Below are 18,876 nucleotides of genomic sequence, written 5' to 3'. Positions count from 1 at the left end.
TGTGGCTGTGATTTAGAACTATCGAAGACTGACTTTGACCTGTTTCAAACTCGTCGCTAATCTCTACAGATATGACGCTCACGACGCCGACGGAGAAAGAGTAAACTCGTACTAGAAGACGATGATACACATCCGTTTGCTTCGGACTGACCCACGCCGATCACTGCTAACCCTAGGCACGTCGCCATCGTACGTCGCCAAACAAAGATGATTACCAAGCGAATCAGGTTTGCAGTCTGGTCTGGTGCGATTACGAGAGGCGCAGAATCGCGGCACTACAATTTGCCAGTATAATCTACGTAGCAGTATTACACGCGTGTGGCCGTGACCTGGTAATCGCGGTGGCCAACGCAGTAGTTCACAGTAGATCCCGAGCGGCGGCACTCTCGATGCGTGCATACGTCACGGCGGGCGTTTCGTTACTGAAGCGGGCAGGATTTGGTGTGGTAAATAACGTTGCCTCTTCCGGCTCCGCCTTCTGCGGTACTTGAGCTGCGTTTCGAGGGTGTCACACGGCCAGATGTACAGCCAGGGTGTGAGGTCTTCCAGGTTTCAATAATTTATCCACCTGGCCCTGGAAACCTGGACATTGGGAAGCTCTTCCTTGTTCATTTATAACGCCGCCGTTCCAGCGCAGCGCACAAAGTGTGACACAGTTTTTTGTGGCGCGGCTGTAACAAAGACCAACCGGGTGTGCTTGGTTGTAGTGTGTGGAAAATGTGACTCCTCGACCCTCTTCGAAACCGGCAGTCGTCATCTCGGCGACATGACCCAAAAGAAGTCCGTCTTCGTCAGCACGCGGCGTGAGTCAGAATAACAGTGTCAGCCGACGGGGCAAAGTGTTGGAACAACGCGAACCAGCGGAGAGCAGAGCAGAATTGTGTGATGGTTCTAGGTCTGAAACAATGACACAATGTTGCCGTCCTTTGAAGGGCCCAATAGAGTAGTAAGAAGGACTTGAACCAACACCAGACAACAGGAAGCATCAGGAAATGGTCTCAGTGAAAGATCAACAATTTACTATACAAAAAGTTCTGGGGACCAAACTACTGCGAATGCCTGCGAAAGTTTCTAACTAATGGAAATTAATTTAGTAAATCAAAATAATGGTCTTTAATGAAAGTATTGTATGTCGTCTCCCTCTCTGTCGTTGTTACTTTCTCCCATCTTTCAGGTAATTAACGGGTTTCGTGGCGATAGAATTCATAGTCTTTAGAAGCGATCCAATTAGAGACCTATTTTTCAATATTTTTATAAGAAGTGAACCGCTGTTACTCATGCAACGGAAAAAGTAGTAGTCCGAAGGAGCTGATCTGGTGAATACGGCGGGTGAGGTAACAGTTCCCACCCGACATTTTCGGGATAGGTTTGAACCGGTTTCACGATGTGTGGTCAGCCGTTCTCATGTTGAAAAATCAGTTTATTATGTCTCTTATTACATTCTGGTCGTAAACCATAACATCCATTAAAATACGATGACTTTCGGTAGCACTTTTGTTCATATTGAAGTAATGAAGAAGTGCTTCCCGTAAAAACACTTTATAAGAAACAAAACCCGACATTTTCAGATGCTTAAAAAGGGTGTTGTTTACACAATAACCCAAAACCTTATACTGCGTTAGATGCGTAATGACAGTAGCTGACAAAAACACATACTTCATAAAAAATTGCGACATTTAATAAGTAATGCCATCTATTCTAAAACCGAATGAATTAATTCAAAGTCCTAGTATCTCAGAAAGCTTTCAGCACGATACTCGCGTTTAGTGCTGAGCCATTAGTATTCAAGTAAGCCCCAAAGATGGTAGTAAAAACATTTATAATCTTGTGGTAACCATTTGGTCGGTGTGCTTCCTTCAAATCCCATCTTTTACTTCCATGTACTTGTCTCCACCATGTCACAGCTGGAGGTCAGCTGGGACCCAGGGCTTTAGAGATCTAATGAAGCTTATTAGGGATTTTTTTTTACGACAAACAGGTCAAGTGAACTAGACACCTGACAGGTCGGGACGACCGGTAGCACGTGTCGCGTGTGTTCAGTGCCCACGTGTCCACGGCCGACACTCTCTCGCTCTCCGCCGAGAACCGGTCGTGTAGATGTGTGTGTGTGTGTTGTGCGTTTGAACTTTGACGTCTTCAGCGGCGTGGCGCGTTTGTACGGCAGGCGAACTTCGAAGGAGTTGGTTGCTCCTTCGAAGACACACACACAAAAAACACAAACGATCTGTGCGCTCCGACGGAGGCAGCGCGACATTGTTTGCTCGATCGGCTCGGAAAGGGCATCGTATTTTGAAGTGTGTGCTCCATCCGGCAGCCCTACTGCCTGCCGCCGTTCTCAAAGACACTTGGATGGCTCCCATGGCCCCTCCCAGTGTTGGCGTTGCGGAAAGCCATTCAAAGCAGTAAGAGAGGCCTTCAAATCAAACTTGGCCGCCGCGTTCAAAGCCGGAGTCTATTTTGGTTTCCCAGAGATTTGTTTGGTCAACTCTGTTTTGTCGTTGTATATTTGCGCCACTCCGAGCTCTGGGAAGTCGCTAGATTCCGCCGTTATGAGTACAATAAACAGTCAACACAATTTATTTACTCGGTCGCTAGACGGCTTTTGCTGGACTTTCTTAGAGTGCCACAAAGAAAATGATCGTTTCAGTAAACATTCAAGTAGAGCTGCGGCCAATTAATGATGTCCGCGATCCGTAATAACCACGATGACCTAACAGTGTGAACGACAGCAAGTGTTACTAAAAATCGATATCCGTAAAGCACAGTATTCGACGGCGTGGAGGAATCCTGTGGTTATCAATGGATCATCAAGTAAATGCCAGACCAATAGCCAAGAATGATAGTAACAGTAGTAATTACGCCGCCCAAACACGTGACAGCCAGCAGGAGCTGTGAATGAATGTGTCGTGTGTCGCGTGCAGCCACTAAAGTAGCCGAATTGTGGTCTTGTCCGTTCACCTAACAGTCGTTCGCCGGGCAAGACATTTTATAATACATCGGTTAGCCTAGTTAACGTCCGAAAACCAAAAACATCGTTACTGTTACAACTCAGAATCAAACTCAAAAGTATTTGCCTTCAACTGCACTTTAGGGTGACCTTTAAAATAATTGCGGCAGCAAAAAGTGTTGCTCACAAATGCTAACCTGTTTTGGTTCCGTGCGGTGCTCCACAACGAGGGCTCACGAGGCAGTGCTGCTAGAGCCGGCACGACAAATGTCCCTTGCCGTAGCCGTAGGTCGGACATTTGCCCATCGCGAAAGTGAAGCTTGAAAGTCGGACTGGGGTTGGCAAAGCAGTCCGCCGCCAAAAAGCGGAAGATCGATAACAGTTGAGCGGGGCATAGTTGTGCAAATAAAATGCAAATTCCCTTCAAGACAGCTGCTGCTGGCAACACAATAACAACACAAGGGGGGCGACATGTTCATAAAGAACGTACTTCGACGGACAGAGAGTGAGAGAGTGTATTCTTTATGCTGTTTTTCCTACACGCGACACTCTTTCGTTCCGACGTCGACCGACACACCGGCTACCGGCTGTCTATCCAAATTGCAGAAAAAGTGTGCTTAAAATTAGCTAGCTTGACTAATGAGTGGGTCAATCTGTCCACCGAGAACGCCATGTTCTGTCAACTACCTCCGATGATGAATGGGCCTCGCCCGAATGCACATTAATCATTATTTCGGAGCGGGCCGCCGAACGGGGTTGCGTTAAAGCAACTTTTGTATTGATTTTTCTAATCACACCTTTGGATGATCGCTTTCCCATTTGGTAACAGTTGCAGCAAATTAGGAAAAACAAAAAAAAACACGCTATTAATTTCGCCGCACCTGGTTTTATAACCTTAAATTTATAGACTGTTCCGTCGATGATTATCGTGATTATTCGACAGTGGCGATTAAACACAAAAAGGATACCCAAATGGAGACGCATGGTGCCCGGTGACCGCCCCTTTTGATGGAGCCGCCCGGTGGTGTTTGGCAAGTATAGTACCGCATTGTCAGCAGAACACCCCGCTGGGATGGACCACATTCGAAACCGGTTCGAAAGCTTATGGCCGAGCCGCAATGTTGTTGTTGTTATTAAAACATAAAAATCTTCAAACAAGCGAACGATTTTTATCTATTGTCTGCCGAAAGTCGAAATCGACGTAGCCCGCGGCCGATGGCTAGCCAAATCTGATACTCGGCAGCCGGTGGCTGCCAAACAACAACACCCGCGATGTGGGCGGAAACTGCAGGCTTGCAGCAGGGGCCACCGATACGCTTTGCTGACTATCAGCCCTTTTCTCACGTTTTATGGGTCAAACACATTCCGGCTTTTTGCCCGACCCGACCCGATGGGGCAATGCTTTACGGGCCGCGTCGGTCTGTTGTACCGATCACTGGGTGGACTTTTTATAATTTATGATCGAAAAATGTTGCGTTAGTCTGTGCGGAATGTGTCCTGCCAGCTAATGCATGTGCTTTGGGTTCGCCGATGCCGGAAGTGGTGCCAAAATGAGTCAAATGATACTGGCTCCTGCTCGGTGTACCGCAACCTGTATGGATGTGCGGTGATACGACAATATGCCTGTACCTTCCAAACATCTAGCAGAAAGCCAATAAATTAAACCATAGCGCTTGGTGCTGCGTCCGGTTATGATAATAATAATTTAATGTATATATTTTTAAACTGCTTCAAAACGTAACAAACAACGATATGTTGAATGGTGTATGTTAGTCGTAAATTATTCCGGTCTAAAAGATCTAAATTTAACTATGAGAAGAATTATCCATTAATTCAGGTCAATCTGATTATTTTCTATTTTTGCCTTTTTTAAATTTATTTACGGAACTAATAAACTATTTTTTACACACATGACTGTGGCCGTCATTAGTGACTAGCTAAAGATGCCTCATTTTTTATTCAGCTGCAATTCCGCGCGTTTGAAACATAATCATGAACGCTTGGTGGCACTATCGATCGTTTCGATAAATCGTATCGATTTAACTACAAGTCTAGTCTGTTTCGAGAACATTAGGCATCGAAGTTCCATAGGAGGTTTACGAGTGACTGAACGATTCACTTGGTTACACGAACCCCAACGGGCATGGTTCCCTCGTTTTGTTGTCTAGTTTTTATTGGTATTAAATTTAGTCATCAAGGCAGATTATAATTTATTCACAGTTTACATACAACGGTGCTAGAAGAATTAAGGTCATCGCCAAGTCATTACCGTGCTTCTTCTGGCCATTCAAAGGCGCGAAGTTTTTGCACATCGTAATGATTCGCCTTTTTACCGTAAATTTCTCCTACAATCTAGAGAAATGTCAACTGCTTGACAGTTATAGTGTCCCTGTAGACGAATGAAAGAAGTGAAAGAAAAGAACGAAACCGTTCGAACCGATATAAATCGATCCTCATCTTTGTCGCCATTGATAACGCGTACGCGGCCAGGCAGAATAAAGTCGAGTCATGCATAATCTTCTATTTATGCTCCGCCCGTCGTGCGATACTCGGTCTCACATCGGTTCTGCTCGGGACGCACTGTAAATTGTGGCCGTCCCCGTCACGCTCCGGTGGTTACATACCGAACAATGGCCACGTGGAAAGCGGAGCGTGGTTGGAAATCGAATATTGATTCACCGTTTCCGGATGGATTGATGTGCAAATCTAAACAAAGTGAGCAATGAAAAGGGACACGACAGTAACACCGCCCAGTCAAGGCGGTTGCCTTGCTTTCCAACCCCATGAACCATTTGAAACAGCAAAACAAAGTTGCAGATTATTATTCAACATAAAATGTGATGCATTTTTCGAGCACTGTTAAGGAGTTTAATTAAAAAGGACAAAATGGTAATAAAGAAGAATTGATGGCACATTTATCGATTGTCCCTTAGTTACTCAAAGCTGGATGCGGCTTCTGAATCCTCTAGCGTTCTACCGTTCATTTGTCAAATCCTTACTATACGCAACGCGTAAGATGGTTGAAGCAGCTCCTTTCCGAAGCGTGCGAGTGAACCATAAAATCATAGAGCGTCGAATGCAAAATACTTCACTTCACCGCCGTACACCGTCGCACTCAATGCACGCAGCATTACTATAGGCCCGGGCACACTGGTGCTCCAAGTGTTGGCACTTAAGAAGCGATGTGAACTGCGGCTCTGAGGGACTGGCCCTTCGGCGAGTGGCCTGCTCGTCGGTCTGCTTACCTGCTGCCGGACTGTTGCGGGTTTTCACCGTTCACCGCGCTCGGGCATATTGATTCGCTGGCAAGTGAGTCACGGTGATGCCTGGCGACGGGCTGGCTGGCTGGCTGGTTAAGGCCCGCGTAGCAGTTAGCGCTGATTTGAATGCTCGACGACGACAGCGGCGGCCGGTTGTACGAGGCTATAATTATGATTACTGCAGCCCTTTCCATTAACCCACATAATTGCACATTCGACGCCGCCTCCGTGTGCGGCTAGTATCGACGCGTGCCGTAGTAGTACGGGGTTGCCTGTAGTGGTGCTGGTGGCGCGCACGAACGCCAACACTCGTTCAGCGCGGTGGCCGCGCTGCTGTCGCACAGAGATCCTTCCGGGGCGCAACGACGACCACGACAATCTTGCACATGGCACCTCTCACAAACACTCACGGTGCACCTGTGGTGTGCGGTGTGCCATCGGTTGCACATGCAGTTGTTGTCGCTGCTGCACCAGCAGATCCAAACTGAACGCAACACTGACGATTTCTCGTCTACATTACTAGTCGATACACAGCAATTTTGTCACCTCTTTTCACATCAACAAAAGCAAAGAAGAGAATGATAATAACATTTTATGTTAACTTGCAGCGCCTTGGACACTTTGAGATTCTTCGATGATTTGCACCCAAACAACACACAACCTGTCACCGCAGCACGAACGGTGACCGTACTCAACTGCCCACCAGTAATCCTACTACATCCTGGTGGAGTGCTGAAATCCCCCAAACTTCCTTTCAATCCACTCTAGAACGACTCGTGTGTAGGATATCGAGCGAGTACGTGGGTACGTTACAGCAGCAGCTGACTAGAAGATGGCCCCCGGGGAAAAAAGCGGACCGTTCTGACAGGCCAGCCCAAGCGGAGGTCACGCGGAGAACACACACTCGGCGAGGACACCATTCCCGGAACCAATGGCCAGGCTCCCGACGAATTCCCAACCTCTGTTCACTGCGCGAAAACCTGCTGCGAACACCTCGATCCGACGGCACCTGACACTAAGGATACTGGAGGACTTCCGGTGCACAACGACGACGACGACCACGGCCACGACCAGCGCTCTGGCGCTCTGGCGTTTGTCGCACTTTTCACTGTGCGACGATGGTGAAAAGTGTGAGCGCTTCGAGGCCAGCCTGTCACCTCGGCCGTGTTGTCGGTCCGGTTTGTTGCCTCTGCTGTGAGCGCAGGAAACTCTCTCCTTGCGACCACGCTCTCTCTCCCGCTCTGTCGTCGGTGAGAAAAGGGATAACGGGCGGGCGTGAGAGAGCTGCCAGCTACTACCGGGAGCTAGATTTGGCGGTTACGACGCGGCGGCACTTACAACGGCCAGGCGGAACGTCAGTTTGCAGTATTTGCGCGAGGTGAACATGCCATGTATGAAAACAGCGAGAGTCTGTCACAAGCAGCGGACCCTCGAAGGTTTCCGGTTCGGCGGCTCCGAATCACTGCATCATTCCGGGTGCCATAATTCCGTGGGAAAATCGATTGAGAATGGTCGGGATTCAGAGCGAGAGAGAGAGAGGCCATCCTACGGCTACCGAATAGCTGCTTTCACAACAGAGCTAGAGAGAGAGAAAGAGAAAGAGAGAGAGAGAGAGTACATGCTGAGCGCTTTTCTTTAGGATGGAAGGAAGTGGCCGGAGTGGTTGGAGTGGATTGATGTAAGTGAAGCCGAAGCCTCACAAACGTAAAGCAGCTGATGCGCTGTTAGATTACCGTTAACTTTCAAACACACAAAAATGCAAAACACGTGTGTAATAGAAATTTAAAATTAGGGTAAAATGATAATTCATATTTCAGCTGTAGATTTCAGAAAGAAAACTAGAAATTAACAATACCCAACGCAAACAGTCAACTCGATTGCGGAACGGTCGTTTGCCATAATGTGCTATAAACGTGTTGCCACAATCGTCCAACAGATGGAGCAGATCCAACGGAGGTTCGCAACTTGGATGCGTAGTACTAAACAGTGTTGTTCTAAACTGTGCATTTCTTGTTCTACTCGCCAGGTATTTCGTTATTTGTTTCGTTTTGCTATTAACATTAACGGAAACAATGGTTAAATTTAAAATCCTTGAGTAACATTTTAACGAATAAAAGTTTATACAGAAGTCACAAACAATGAATTAAATAAAAAAAATTCAATTGGGAGTAGTATTTCGGTGTAGTTTCGTTGAAGAATATGATTATGCGCTTGTTTCGTTTTATGATTTAGTTTATGATTTCGATCGTATCGAATTGGCAACAACATTAACTTGCTTAACGAATGCTTCATGACCGATTACAAGTCTTTGATTTGTTATTCTTGCATTATGTCCTTTCTGCATGTTTACAGAACAAAAATTGGAAACAAATTGACGGGAATATCGAAACATTGATCGAATGTAGCGGTATTTCGACGGTACTGGAAACGGTAGAAGAAAAGTGTTTCTAATTGAAACAAATGCGGCATGATTGTTGCGCGAAAACGAATGGCGCTTCATTACACCCCGTTCACTGTATCGAAATAGATAAATCACGATCGTTGCACAAATCGATTGACTGACAGTGGCACTTGGTGGTGACTGAGCTTGGTTGTAATTTCGGTACAGCGCCGTTTGACGGTGCCATCGCGCCGCTGCTGAAAGTCCTTGAAAGAACCCGAACTCGGGCCCAAAAGCGGCTAATTTTCCTTCGCTCCTCGCAACTTCCTCACGAGAGTCGATTGTTTTAGATCGATTTTTGTGCCGATCATCGTTCCGCGGCGCACGTGAGTGGGTTGGAAGGAGCTTTGCACAAACTGGTGTGACTTGGACGGAAACGTTTACCATTCGCTTCTGAGTCACCCATTCGGCACCATTAACCCAACAATCGACGGTGACGGTGCAGCCCGCGAAAGTAACCGAATTCGTACTTTGTTTTCGGTTTGCCACCAGGTGACCGGTTAGCGGTTGGACCGCGCATCGGGTAAGCAGATCGGTATTAGAATAACTGCGCTGCGATTGTTGCGGCAGGAAGCTTCCCAAAAGCACTTCAGCAAGGAATCGGCTCGTCAGAGATGCGACCGTTGGCCTTAGGCTCCTGCTGTGATATTTACTAAGAGGCGCTTTCCAATCGTAAACCATCGGACCGTGATTTATCGCCCGTCCGTATGTCACCCGGGCATCTCGGGGGAGGATGAAAACGGCCTAATTATGATATTTTGCGTCGAACCATCGCGATGCTCGATCCCCGACTGCAAAATATGGCCGCTAACAGTGGGTTGTTTCGACGACCTGGTCCGCGCAGCGTAAGTGAATGGCGGGTCTTCGAGGAAGTTACCGCACGATCACCACTGTTCAATGATTTCCGACTCCGACGGAAAGCGCCGACACGAGCGGAGTGGAACGCTCGGTCTCGGATAATTTACTCAACCACCGGCCGGGTAAGGTCAGATGCGCGCACCACGTAAAAATACATTTCCCGCTAATGGTGCTGGAAACAACTTAATTTAATAGATCCGGTTAGGGGAAGTGCTCTAATTCGCGGGTTCCGATTCCGGGGCTACCGAACGCGAATGGTCTACTACTTTACGAATCGATGGCCGAAGCGGTTTGTTTCGAGAGGATGTGAAAAATCGAGAAAAGTTTGTAGATTATGTGGAAAAGTGTTGGTAGATCAGTTTTAGATCAGTTAACCTAGGCCTACTTTATGGTTCAAAGGACAGAACCGTCGCCCCTAAATAGAGATGCCCTTGTGTGATATACTGTGACCGCTTGCGGAACCATGAAGTTTGAATTTTCAAAAACAATCCACAAAGGCCCGATCCGCTTGCCTGCGGCGGGCTGCTCTGGGACTGTTTCGGAAACTTTATTTGAACATACGCAACTCATTACACGTGTTTCCTTCAACGTTTCAACAGACTCTACGATTCTACGACCGCCGGCAACGAGCGATGCGATAACAATAGTATAGAACATCATTTACATCATTTACATAAAGAAACAAAAAAAACAAAACTAGGACTTCGGTTCCCTTCTGCTGGTCGTGGGCAAGAAGTGTACCCGACGCTGGCGCGCGCTCTTCGACTGCTGTCCTCGGCTTCCCTATGGCAGTGCGTGTTTTCATCGTTTTCCTCTTTTCCTCACAAAAAGGGGGTATTTTTGCTAAGCAGTTGCTTATTTTGCGATTAACATTAATAAGGTGTTTGCTCCTTCTACCACTACTACTACTACTTCTTGCTGCACTCCGTACTAAACGTACTGTTTGTTCCCTGCGCCGCCGGCACCGTCACGCTGTACTGTGCCACTGCATTCGATCGGAGAAATGCAGCCGAGCGTTCGGTGCGCGGTATCCTGGGGGCTACTTCTCGTTTCCTTACCATACTAAGTTCGGTTGTGCGTAAAATCGAAGAACTGTCCTTTAGTCCGTGGCAGAGGTCAGATCGAATCGGTTGCGGCGGTTTTGTTACTGGCCCTGAAGTGGAGCGGTCTCGGACGGGCGTGACTGGAGCCCAAATGGGGAGCCCGCCGAATGCTTACGGGGTATACTAAGGGGGGGTGGTGGCTAAGGTGATACGGGGCATTAGGAGAGTAACGATACACTAGCGCTTGGGATAATGGGATATTGCGCCCCGCCCGATCGGGCGCTGATACCTCGCTGAAATCGCCAATCGTCAGTTCCGGATGGAGATGGACCTCTCCTACTGGTATCCGTTGAACTGGCCGTTTCCGGGGTAGCCACCACCGTTGTTGCCACCGTTAGCACCGTTGCCAGTGCCGACGTCCTCGTACGTGATCGTCGGACGGTATCCGTTCTGGTCGGCTTCATAGTTCACAACCTGTGGGGACGGAACATGAAATCTCGTTACGCACTCATCGGACACTGGGCTAGGCCCCGTTCCACACCCCTTGCAACCAAAACGCACTTGCTTGCGACCGTCGGGAAGCAGAACGTAGTAGCGTCCCACCGTTCGGTCTCCGTCGCGGGACTCCATGTGGCCGAAGTCGTTGCCGGAGGCAAAGTCCTGCACGTTGTACTCGAACGAGTACTTGGCCGGTTGAGCGTTAGCGTCCTCGTAGTTGTACCCTCCACCGTTGCCCCCGTTTCCGGACGGCGGTCCGTACTGCTGCTGCGGCGGGGCGGCCGCCGGGTAGTTGCCTCCTCCGTTGCCGTTGGAGCCCGAGGGGTAGTTGTAACCATTGTCGTTTGCGTTATAGTTGTAACCGTTATTCCCATTGTTGAACGACTGGTTCGGGGGCAGGTAGTTGCTCGACGGGGCGGAGAACCCGTTCCGTGGGGCCGGCGGTTCGGCCGTGGCCAGGGCGACCAGCAGGAGGACGGCGACGGCGGCGAAGACCTGCAATTGGCAATCGCCGTCAAGAACGGGTGACACCAAAATCGTACCCTACGCTGGAGCTCTGGAAGCGCTTTCAATTCTCCGGACGAGACCTCCGAACACCAAAGCACAACAACTTCCCCGTCGGAGGATGGCTGCGAGCTAATGTGCAGTCGAAATCGAACTGACGGGTCACCTTCGAGTGGCTCGTTACGCGCGCGCTGAGATTTACTTTACGCTTCGGTGAGGTTCGCTTGGCGGAAGATCTTGTTGCGTCGCTTATTTTTTACCCGGGCCTATCTTTTGTCGTTGTCGTTGTGTTAGGTGTTTTCCGTTTTTGTTGCGATCCAATATTTGGACGATTTACGTCAGCGCCGAACCAACGTCGCGCTTCGGAACGCTCGCTTCAGCTGTGACAGGGTTGTGTCGAGGGCTAGAGCAAAACGCCGCATTTTGGGAGCTTCGCACGCAACGTGGTTGCCCAACGTGGTTAGCGAATGAAACAATCAATCAACAGCAGCAGCACGTGTGTTGATCGATGTACTAATGCCGAATACGTCGCCAACGTTTAGCCTTCTGTGGTGAAAGGGTGGTCGGGTCTACTGGATAATTACGTTGCAATTTGCATACGATATGGAGATCCTGGATATGGATATGGAGACCCACAAGACTCTGCTCAAGACCCGCAGCGTCCAGAATGCCAAGTGAAAGTGGTAGAGCCCCCAAAAGATGATGGAAGTTAGAGAGACACAGTAATCGCGAAGTAGCAACGCTAGATTGCTTGTTGGGGTGTTTTTGGACCGTTACCAAAATTGAATCCACTTTCAAATTGCTTTAATTAAACCATTAAAAAATGCCTTTCGGTTGTATGCTAGCAAAGGTTTTCAATTCTGCTGAATGCGCATGGTTTTACTCTAAAAAACCATTGCATTAGAATACTGTTTTCTAACAGTCACTTTGCTGTTGCTTTCCTGCTTGTCTTCTTATTGAAGCTTTTTAGTTTCTAAATGAATGTGTTATATTATTTTGTATTACTATTGAACTGTTACTGTTAATATTACTATGAAGTTTACAATTAAATCCGCGTTCTTGTTTGTAGCCACAGCAAGTACCACTCACGGATGCAATAGAATCCGGCCCAAGAATCCGGCATTCTTCGTTCTTCATTCTGTACTAGCAAATGTTCCAGTTCTCGAACCACTCCGTACACTGTTAGTTGTTCGCTTAGAGCTAAAAGTATTGACTTAAAACTCGCGTACCTTCATTTTGGTAAAGATGTTGAGACTTTTGGTACACGGACAACGGACAATCACTACCTAAGCGGGCTGCACCACTGAAGAAAGAACTTCACTTCACACTGAAAAATATAGAAGTAGAATGCTATAGAACGGGCGCTTGGAGAAGCGAACTAGAGAACTAGAGCTGTGCAGAAAACCGAGCAACTGAACTAGAACATCCACGGACACGGAATCCACAGAGCGCGAAAACCCGCGAAACCCGCAGTAGTACCGTGTAACTGCAACTGGATTGCGCTGCGCCAACGGCTTTGTACTCCTGATGATGGTTAATTTGTTTATGATTTGATACAATCATGTCGGCGGTATTTATACACGAAGCTCCACGGCTGGCGGGCTCCGGAGTCGGCGGGCCAGATACTAGGCAGAGCTAGTACCTTCGGTCGGGTCGGGTCGGTGGGTCGCTCGGCCGAGAGAATATACTAAGAAGAGCCAACGCACCTGGTGCCATCTCTTGTTCGCCAACGCCAGGGGTCAGGCAGCCGCCTTCGGTCGGCATTGTCTGTGGAGGCTGCGTCTGCGAGCGAAAGGCTCCCAAATCTGATGATGAGCTCCGTGAGTAGGAGAGCCTCGAACCACCGAGCATCGGGTCTGTCCGTCCGAGACGCATCTTTTGGAGGCGCCGTGCTAGGAGAACGAGATCGGTGGCGGCGGCGGTGCTCGGGGAAGTAAAGAAGATCGAAAGAGAATGGGCCATCGCCCGGCGGACGCTTCTTCGCCGCCAAAGGAAGGGAGCCCTCGGTGTGGCGCTTGGGAAGGGAGCCCGAGTTCGGGCCGAAAGCCGCCCGCCGTAGACGTCTAGTGCCGCGGGGCCACCGCATTCTGACAGAACACCGACAGAGCGGTACCATCCTCTCCAACTCAACTCCCCAGCTTCGAACGGAAAGTGAAACGGAGCGCCGTTCACGGTATGCCGACGAGGGCAGGGAAAAAAAAATTGGTTCACATACTCGAGCCTCGGGGCCGCAGGGGAGGCCCACTACTTGACAACTACTTTGTAACCGCTGTTCGCTGGCGGTGCGGTTAGAAAAGCGCCATAAAAAGACCAAAAGTAAACGGGAAGATCTCAACCCGTCCGCGGCGCTCGCGCACGTCACACCTTTCGCAGCACATTCTCAACGCACGGCGCCCTCCGGACGTCTGGCCCGGACGTCTGTTGCAAGTCTGGGCGGCAGAAGCTTCGCTGTCGGGTTCGTTTCATTTTCACGCGCCTTCGCGCCTGTCACCGGCCACCACGGCGCGCTGGTACCGTTTACCGGCCAGCGTTTGTTCTACCGTTGGCGCTGCAATGGCGGCCATTATGCTGCACTCTGGAACGAATGCAGATTATGCGGTTTGGCATGAGGCGATTTTCACGCTGCCATGCTACCGCCCGAGATCAGGGATGGATGGGTAGTAGTAGCTGGGTCTCACCGGGGCCAGTCGGCCAGCTTCATTTGCATACCTCTGCTAGGCTGGCGATGATTAAGTCGATTAGATATGCCCCCGGTGTTGGAGCTTCTTCATTATCGCTCATTCAGCCGCTCGGCACTCCGGTGGTGAATGTTTGAGCAAAGCACTAATAATAATAATAGTGTAACGATGTGCAAAAGCCATAAAAACCGATAAGCCGCTCCGAGATCCCCGTTGGGCAAGATGCCAAATATCGAAGCGTAAACTCGCAGCTCTAACATCAGCAATTGGTTTCACTGATAAACTGTCTGGTCTTTGATTGAACAACTTTCGGAATTAGCCAAACGCGGGCTTGATGATATTTATGTGAGAATGTCATGTCGGTTCATTTTCGCCAGTTTTGCATAAAATTAGAAAGGATGTGTTAAGAAAGATGCAAACATTAAAACGTAAGCCCGCAACTGTGACCAGCATGTTCGTGCCGTGGGAGGGTTTTAGACGTTAAAAGTGTAACAGGTAGATGTGTCATGTTTTCATTCTTCACCATTCAAAGCATATAGTTTTTATTTATGTAGCTTTTTTTCTGTTTAGTTTAGTATTCGATTTTACTATTTTGGTTAGTCTTTTAATGTTAAATTCTGATACAACGTGTTTCTTTATTTTAGTTCAGAATTTCTTTTTTTTACTGTAGTTATTGCGTGTTCGTTTATTTTTTATTAACAACTTTGAGTATTCCAATTTTGGCTTACAATGAGCAATGCACCATTAACATTTGTTTGTTTGTTTGTTTGTTTGTTTGTTTGTTTGTTTGTTTGTTTGTTTCTTTGTTTGTTTGTTTATTTGGGTAAAAGTGTAACAAGTTGGTTATGTGGTTTCGAGCAATGGAAGTTGGTTTGATGTACACAACAATGTTCTGTTTTACTTTCATAGAATTATTCCTACGGTTTTATAACGTACTAGCTGATCCCGGCGCGCGTTGCCACGCCTCATTTCATCCTCATTTCTCGATTATCCGACGTTTCAAAGGACTTCCTGGTGGCGTATCCGATCAGCTTCCCTTTGCATTTCCCATTACCTCTACTTTTCAGACGATTGGGCTTCCCGGTGACGTATTTGTTCAGTTTCCCTTTCCTCCTCCCGTTACTCTGTTCCGAATGATAGGGCTTCCCTGTGATGTATTCGATTGGCTTTCCTTCCCGCTTCCCGGTGGATATATGGCAAAACTCGCACCAGCTAAATTTGACTCAAATTGTTTGAACACTTTTCGAGTTTTGATTAAAATTTACCAAAATTTTGTATGGGAGCCACCCTTTGTAAAGTGGCGAGAGGTTTCAAACATTCACCAGAACATTTCCCCTTCCCAAAAACTCCCACCTGCAGAATTTGGTTCGATTTGTTCGAAAATAACCCGAATTATGCTGAATTTTATGTTATGTTTGTATGGGAGCCCCTCTCCCGGGAGGTGTGAAATGTACTTTTTCTACTATATGATCCTAATTGCAATCTAGAAGGCTGTAGCAGTACGTTGCTATCTCTCTCTTTCTCCCTCTATCTATTTATCTATCTCTTTCTACCTCTCTCTCCATCTCTCTCCATCTCCCTCTCTCTCCCTCTCTCTCTCTCTTTCTCTCTCTCTATCTCTCTCTCTCTCTCCATCTCCCTCTCTCTCTCTCCCTCTCCATCTCCCTCTCTCCCCCTCTCTCTTTCTATCTCTCTTTCCCTCTCTATCACTCTCTTCCTCTCTTTCTCACCTTCTTTCAAAATTAAACGCAAACTACGCAGTTCCCCCCAAACATCACACTACTTCAAGATGGATGGAATGAGGGGTGGTGATAGGTGGAAGAAGGAAGGAAAAGGCTTTTAAGTGAAACCAGTCGATTTACAGACCACCAAAACCTAAGAAACGATACCCATATTGCCGTAGGACGTATGTTAAGGATTGGGGTTGTATGGGGACCCCCCCTTCCCCTCGCCCTGCAAGTACCAAATTTTGTCACATGGTTTCTCAGGTGACCATCAACTATTGTGCAAATTTTGATGAAATTCGATTCATAACTTGTGGAGTAATTGATGTTTTTAACAGTTAGTTGTATGGGAGGGCAAAGAAAGAGGGGGGTGAGGGGTTTCTAACCATGATAACGACACTCCCCGGCCCCTAAAACCCCTGTATACCAAATTTCGAGTCAATCGGTCCGGTAGTTTCGGAGTTTACTTGAGACATACAGACAGAACTTGAATTTTATATATATAGATTATTATTATTTCAGTTTCCATAGGGTGATCCACCAAGTGTTTGGATTTTAAACTATCGATTACTTGACTTTTAAAACGTCAAACTTCATTATGGAAATTTAGTGAAACATTTAGTAAAAACATTGACAGTTGTGAAATTTGCTTGCAGAAACTTGGAAAATATGAAAAACTTAGTTCCAAAGTGGCAAGTCTTCAACTCAAAGTGTACGACATTTTCAAAGTTCATTTCATTTAAGCACTTTTTCTCCTCGGTTCTTACGTTAATAAGCAGATTTGTCGTTTTTTGGGCTCGGAAAATAAACACGTCGTACAAGAGAAGCCAATGCATCGACAACGAGTGACTGTTTGGTGGACGAGTGGTGCGGATTTGGTGGTCTGGCGGCATCATCGGCCCATTTTTCTTCGAAAATAAAAAAGGAGCCGCTGTTATCGTCGATGTTGGCGTACGCTACCGAGAAATGTTGACTGATTGGTTCTTCGGCGAAATTGAAGCTGATAAATTGGACGACGTTCAATGTCGATCAATATCGACAATATGATCGACAATCACTAGATGGACCACCAATCTAGTGTTTTACAATATTACTGAATATACAATATTGGTTTTTCTCAACTATTTCTCTTCCAATTCTCTTTATTTTTCCTACACAATTCGTTCTGCAGCATTTTTCACTTCATATGCGCTTTTTGGTGCCCGTTGCCGATGGTCAGTGGCAGGTTTTCAACAACCAGCAACATCGTGACAACGACTGCCCTTCTTATCTCACGGTTGACCGCTGGGCTAACAAATTGGGTGTAATTTTCTTTCGGATTTAGTTGATCGTTTGGAATGTTGCTCGTTGCCGTTTACGGTTGTACCACGACATCGGCTCGATTACGCACCGGTCAGCTGATACGGCTGATGCCTTTCACCGGTTCTCATCCCAATCTAGGCGCTCTCCGCAGTGAATTCCGCACCCGAAAATTGCGTACTGTTTGGTCTAACACGGTTTGTCACCGCAATCGGCTGCTGCTGATATCGCCGCCGTCGTGGCTGTTGGCCAGTAGAAGCGCTGAAAAATGCATCTCGTTACGGAGGAGAAGATGATACCTTTTCTCGGGGGAGGGGTGGGCGTAAAACATAATTAACGCGATTCAATTCACTTTGGCCGCTCGTTTGACGAAGGAGGTCAGATTTGCGGGAAGATTCGGTGCTGCGGCCCACAGCCGGTAGCCATGGGAGAGTGATAGGATCGGATGGGGGCTTGTGATCTGCGAGTGGCCGGTAACAGGTAGCACCCGGCGACCGTCTCTCTGACGACATCGTCGTCTCGGACTTGGCGAAGCGTCACGAACGTTTCGCGGTGCGACCACGCAGCCCAGCCAGCCCCCAGCATTCTCCTCTTCGCATCGGGGGCAGTAGAAGAGATTGCACATAATTAGCGACGAAAAAAAAAAAACGAACGTCGAAGAAGCAGAGAGAATCCGTAATAACACATGCTTATGATGCGACGGAATCGCTGCAGGATGGCGAGCACGGCGCATATCATCGTTTGACTGCAGTTGCATCGTCCCTTGAGCAGCTGCTAACCTGCTCGAAGGGATGCCCCATCGGACCGGACCCAGGAGATGGCGAAGATTCGCGTGATCAATCGCCATGATGCTGCTCCAAAAGTGCTGGCCCGAAAGTGGTCCACGTCCTAGGGGCCCTAGGAGGCTCGCTAATTGCCGGGTCAAATTAATATTTTTGCTTCGGTTCGCCGTGGCTGCGGCAATCGACGGGTGATTGCAGTGCGCCAAACGATGACACATTCCGTGGCGTTCCATGCTCAAGGGACAGACGCTTACCGCGCAGCGAAGGCCACCAGCCGTCGAAGTAACGGTCGCGACGGCGGCGGCGGCGGCCGTTGACGGATTGGCAGCCGGGGTGATGACGTTGTTGTCACTCAAGGATGCGCGAGCCGCATTATGTGTGGTTAATGGGTAAGTGGGCACGGGCCGTTAAATATAAATACTTACGGTGTGGGTTGTGTGTGTGGCGTGAAAATAAAATCATTAACATAATGTAAACATTACGATAAATCGCCGTTTACACGAGAACTCAATCATATCCTGTCACTGGCCTGGACGACTGGAGGAGAAAAAGCAGAAAATCCTTGATCCCTGATGCGAGGAGACAGATTGGTTTGGAGTCATATTCAATCGCATCAAGACATTGAAAGAAGTTAAGAATAAGGCGTATAAAATGCATAAAAAGTGATACACAAGAGTAAACAACTAAAAATTAATTCAAAATGATTTGCAATTGGGAATTGGGTCTTAATACAAACTGAATAACTAAAATAAACTCTGAACATAATATTGATCGGTGGGCAGATGACTTAATGAATGTCGAGGAGAGAAAATACCAGACATCAGACTAGGAAAAAAACATTTG

General features: G+C 47.7%; 1 protein-coding gene across 1 annotated transcript; it reads right to left on the bottom strand.

Moving 5' to 3' along the window:
- Positions 1-10,884: 10,884 nt before the first annotated feature.
- LOC128278684 (pro-resilin-like) lies at positions 10,885-12,785 on the bottom strand. Its single transcript, XM_053017414.1, has 3 exons — positions 12,780-12,785; positions 11,110-11,541; positions 10,885-11,022 (listed from the first exon to the last, which is right to left on the bottom strand). Exons 1-3 carry the CDS (start codon positions 12,783-12,785, stop codon positions 10,885-10,887), a joined length of 576 nt encoding a protein of 191 aa, XP_052873374.1.
- Positions 12,786-18,876: the final 6,091 nt, after the last annotated feature.

Source organism: Anopheles cruzii, chromosome 2 (assembly GCF_943734635.1).
Source record: "Anopheles cruzii chromosome 2, idAnoCruzAS_RS32_06, whole genome shotgun sequence".
Taxonomy (NCBI): domain Eukaryota; kingdom Metazoa; phylum Arthropoda; class Insecta; order Diptera; family Culicidae; genus Anopheles; species Anopheles cruzii.
This window is presented reverse-complemented; position numbering and strand designations above follow the sequence as displayed.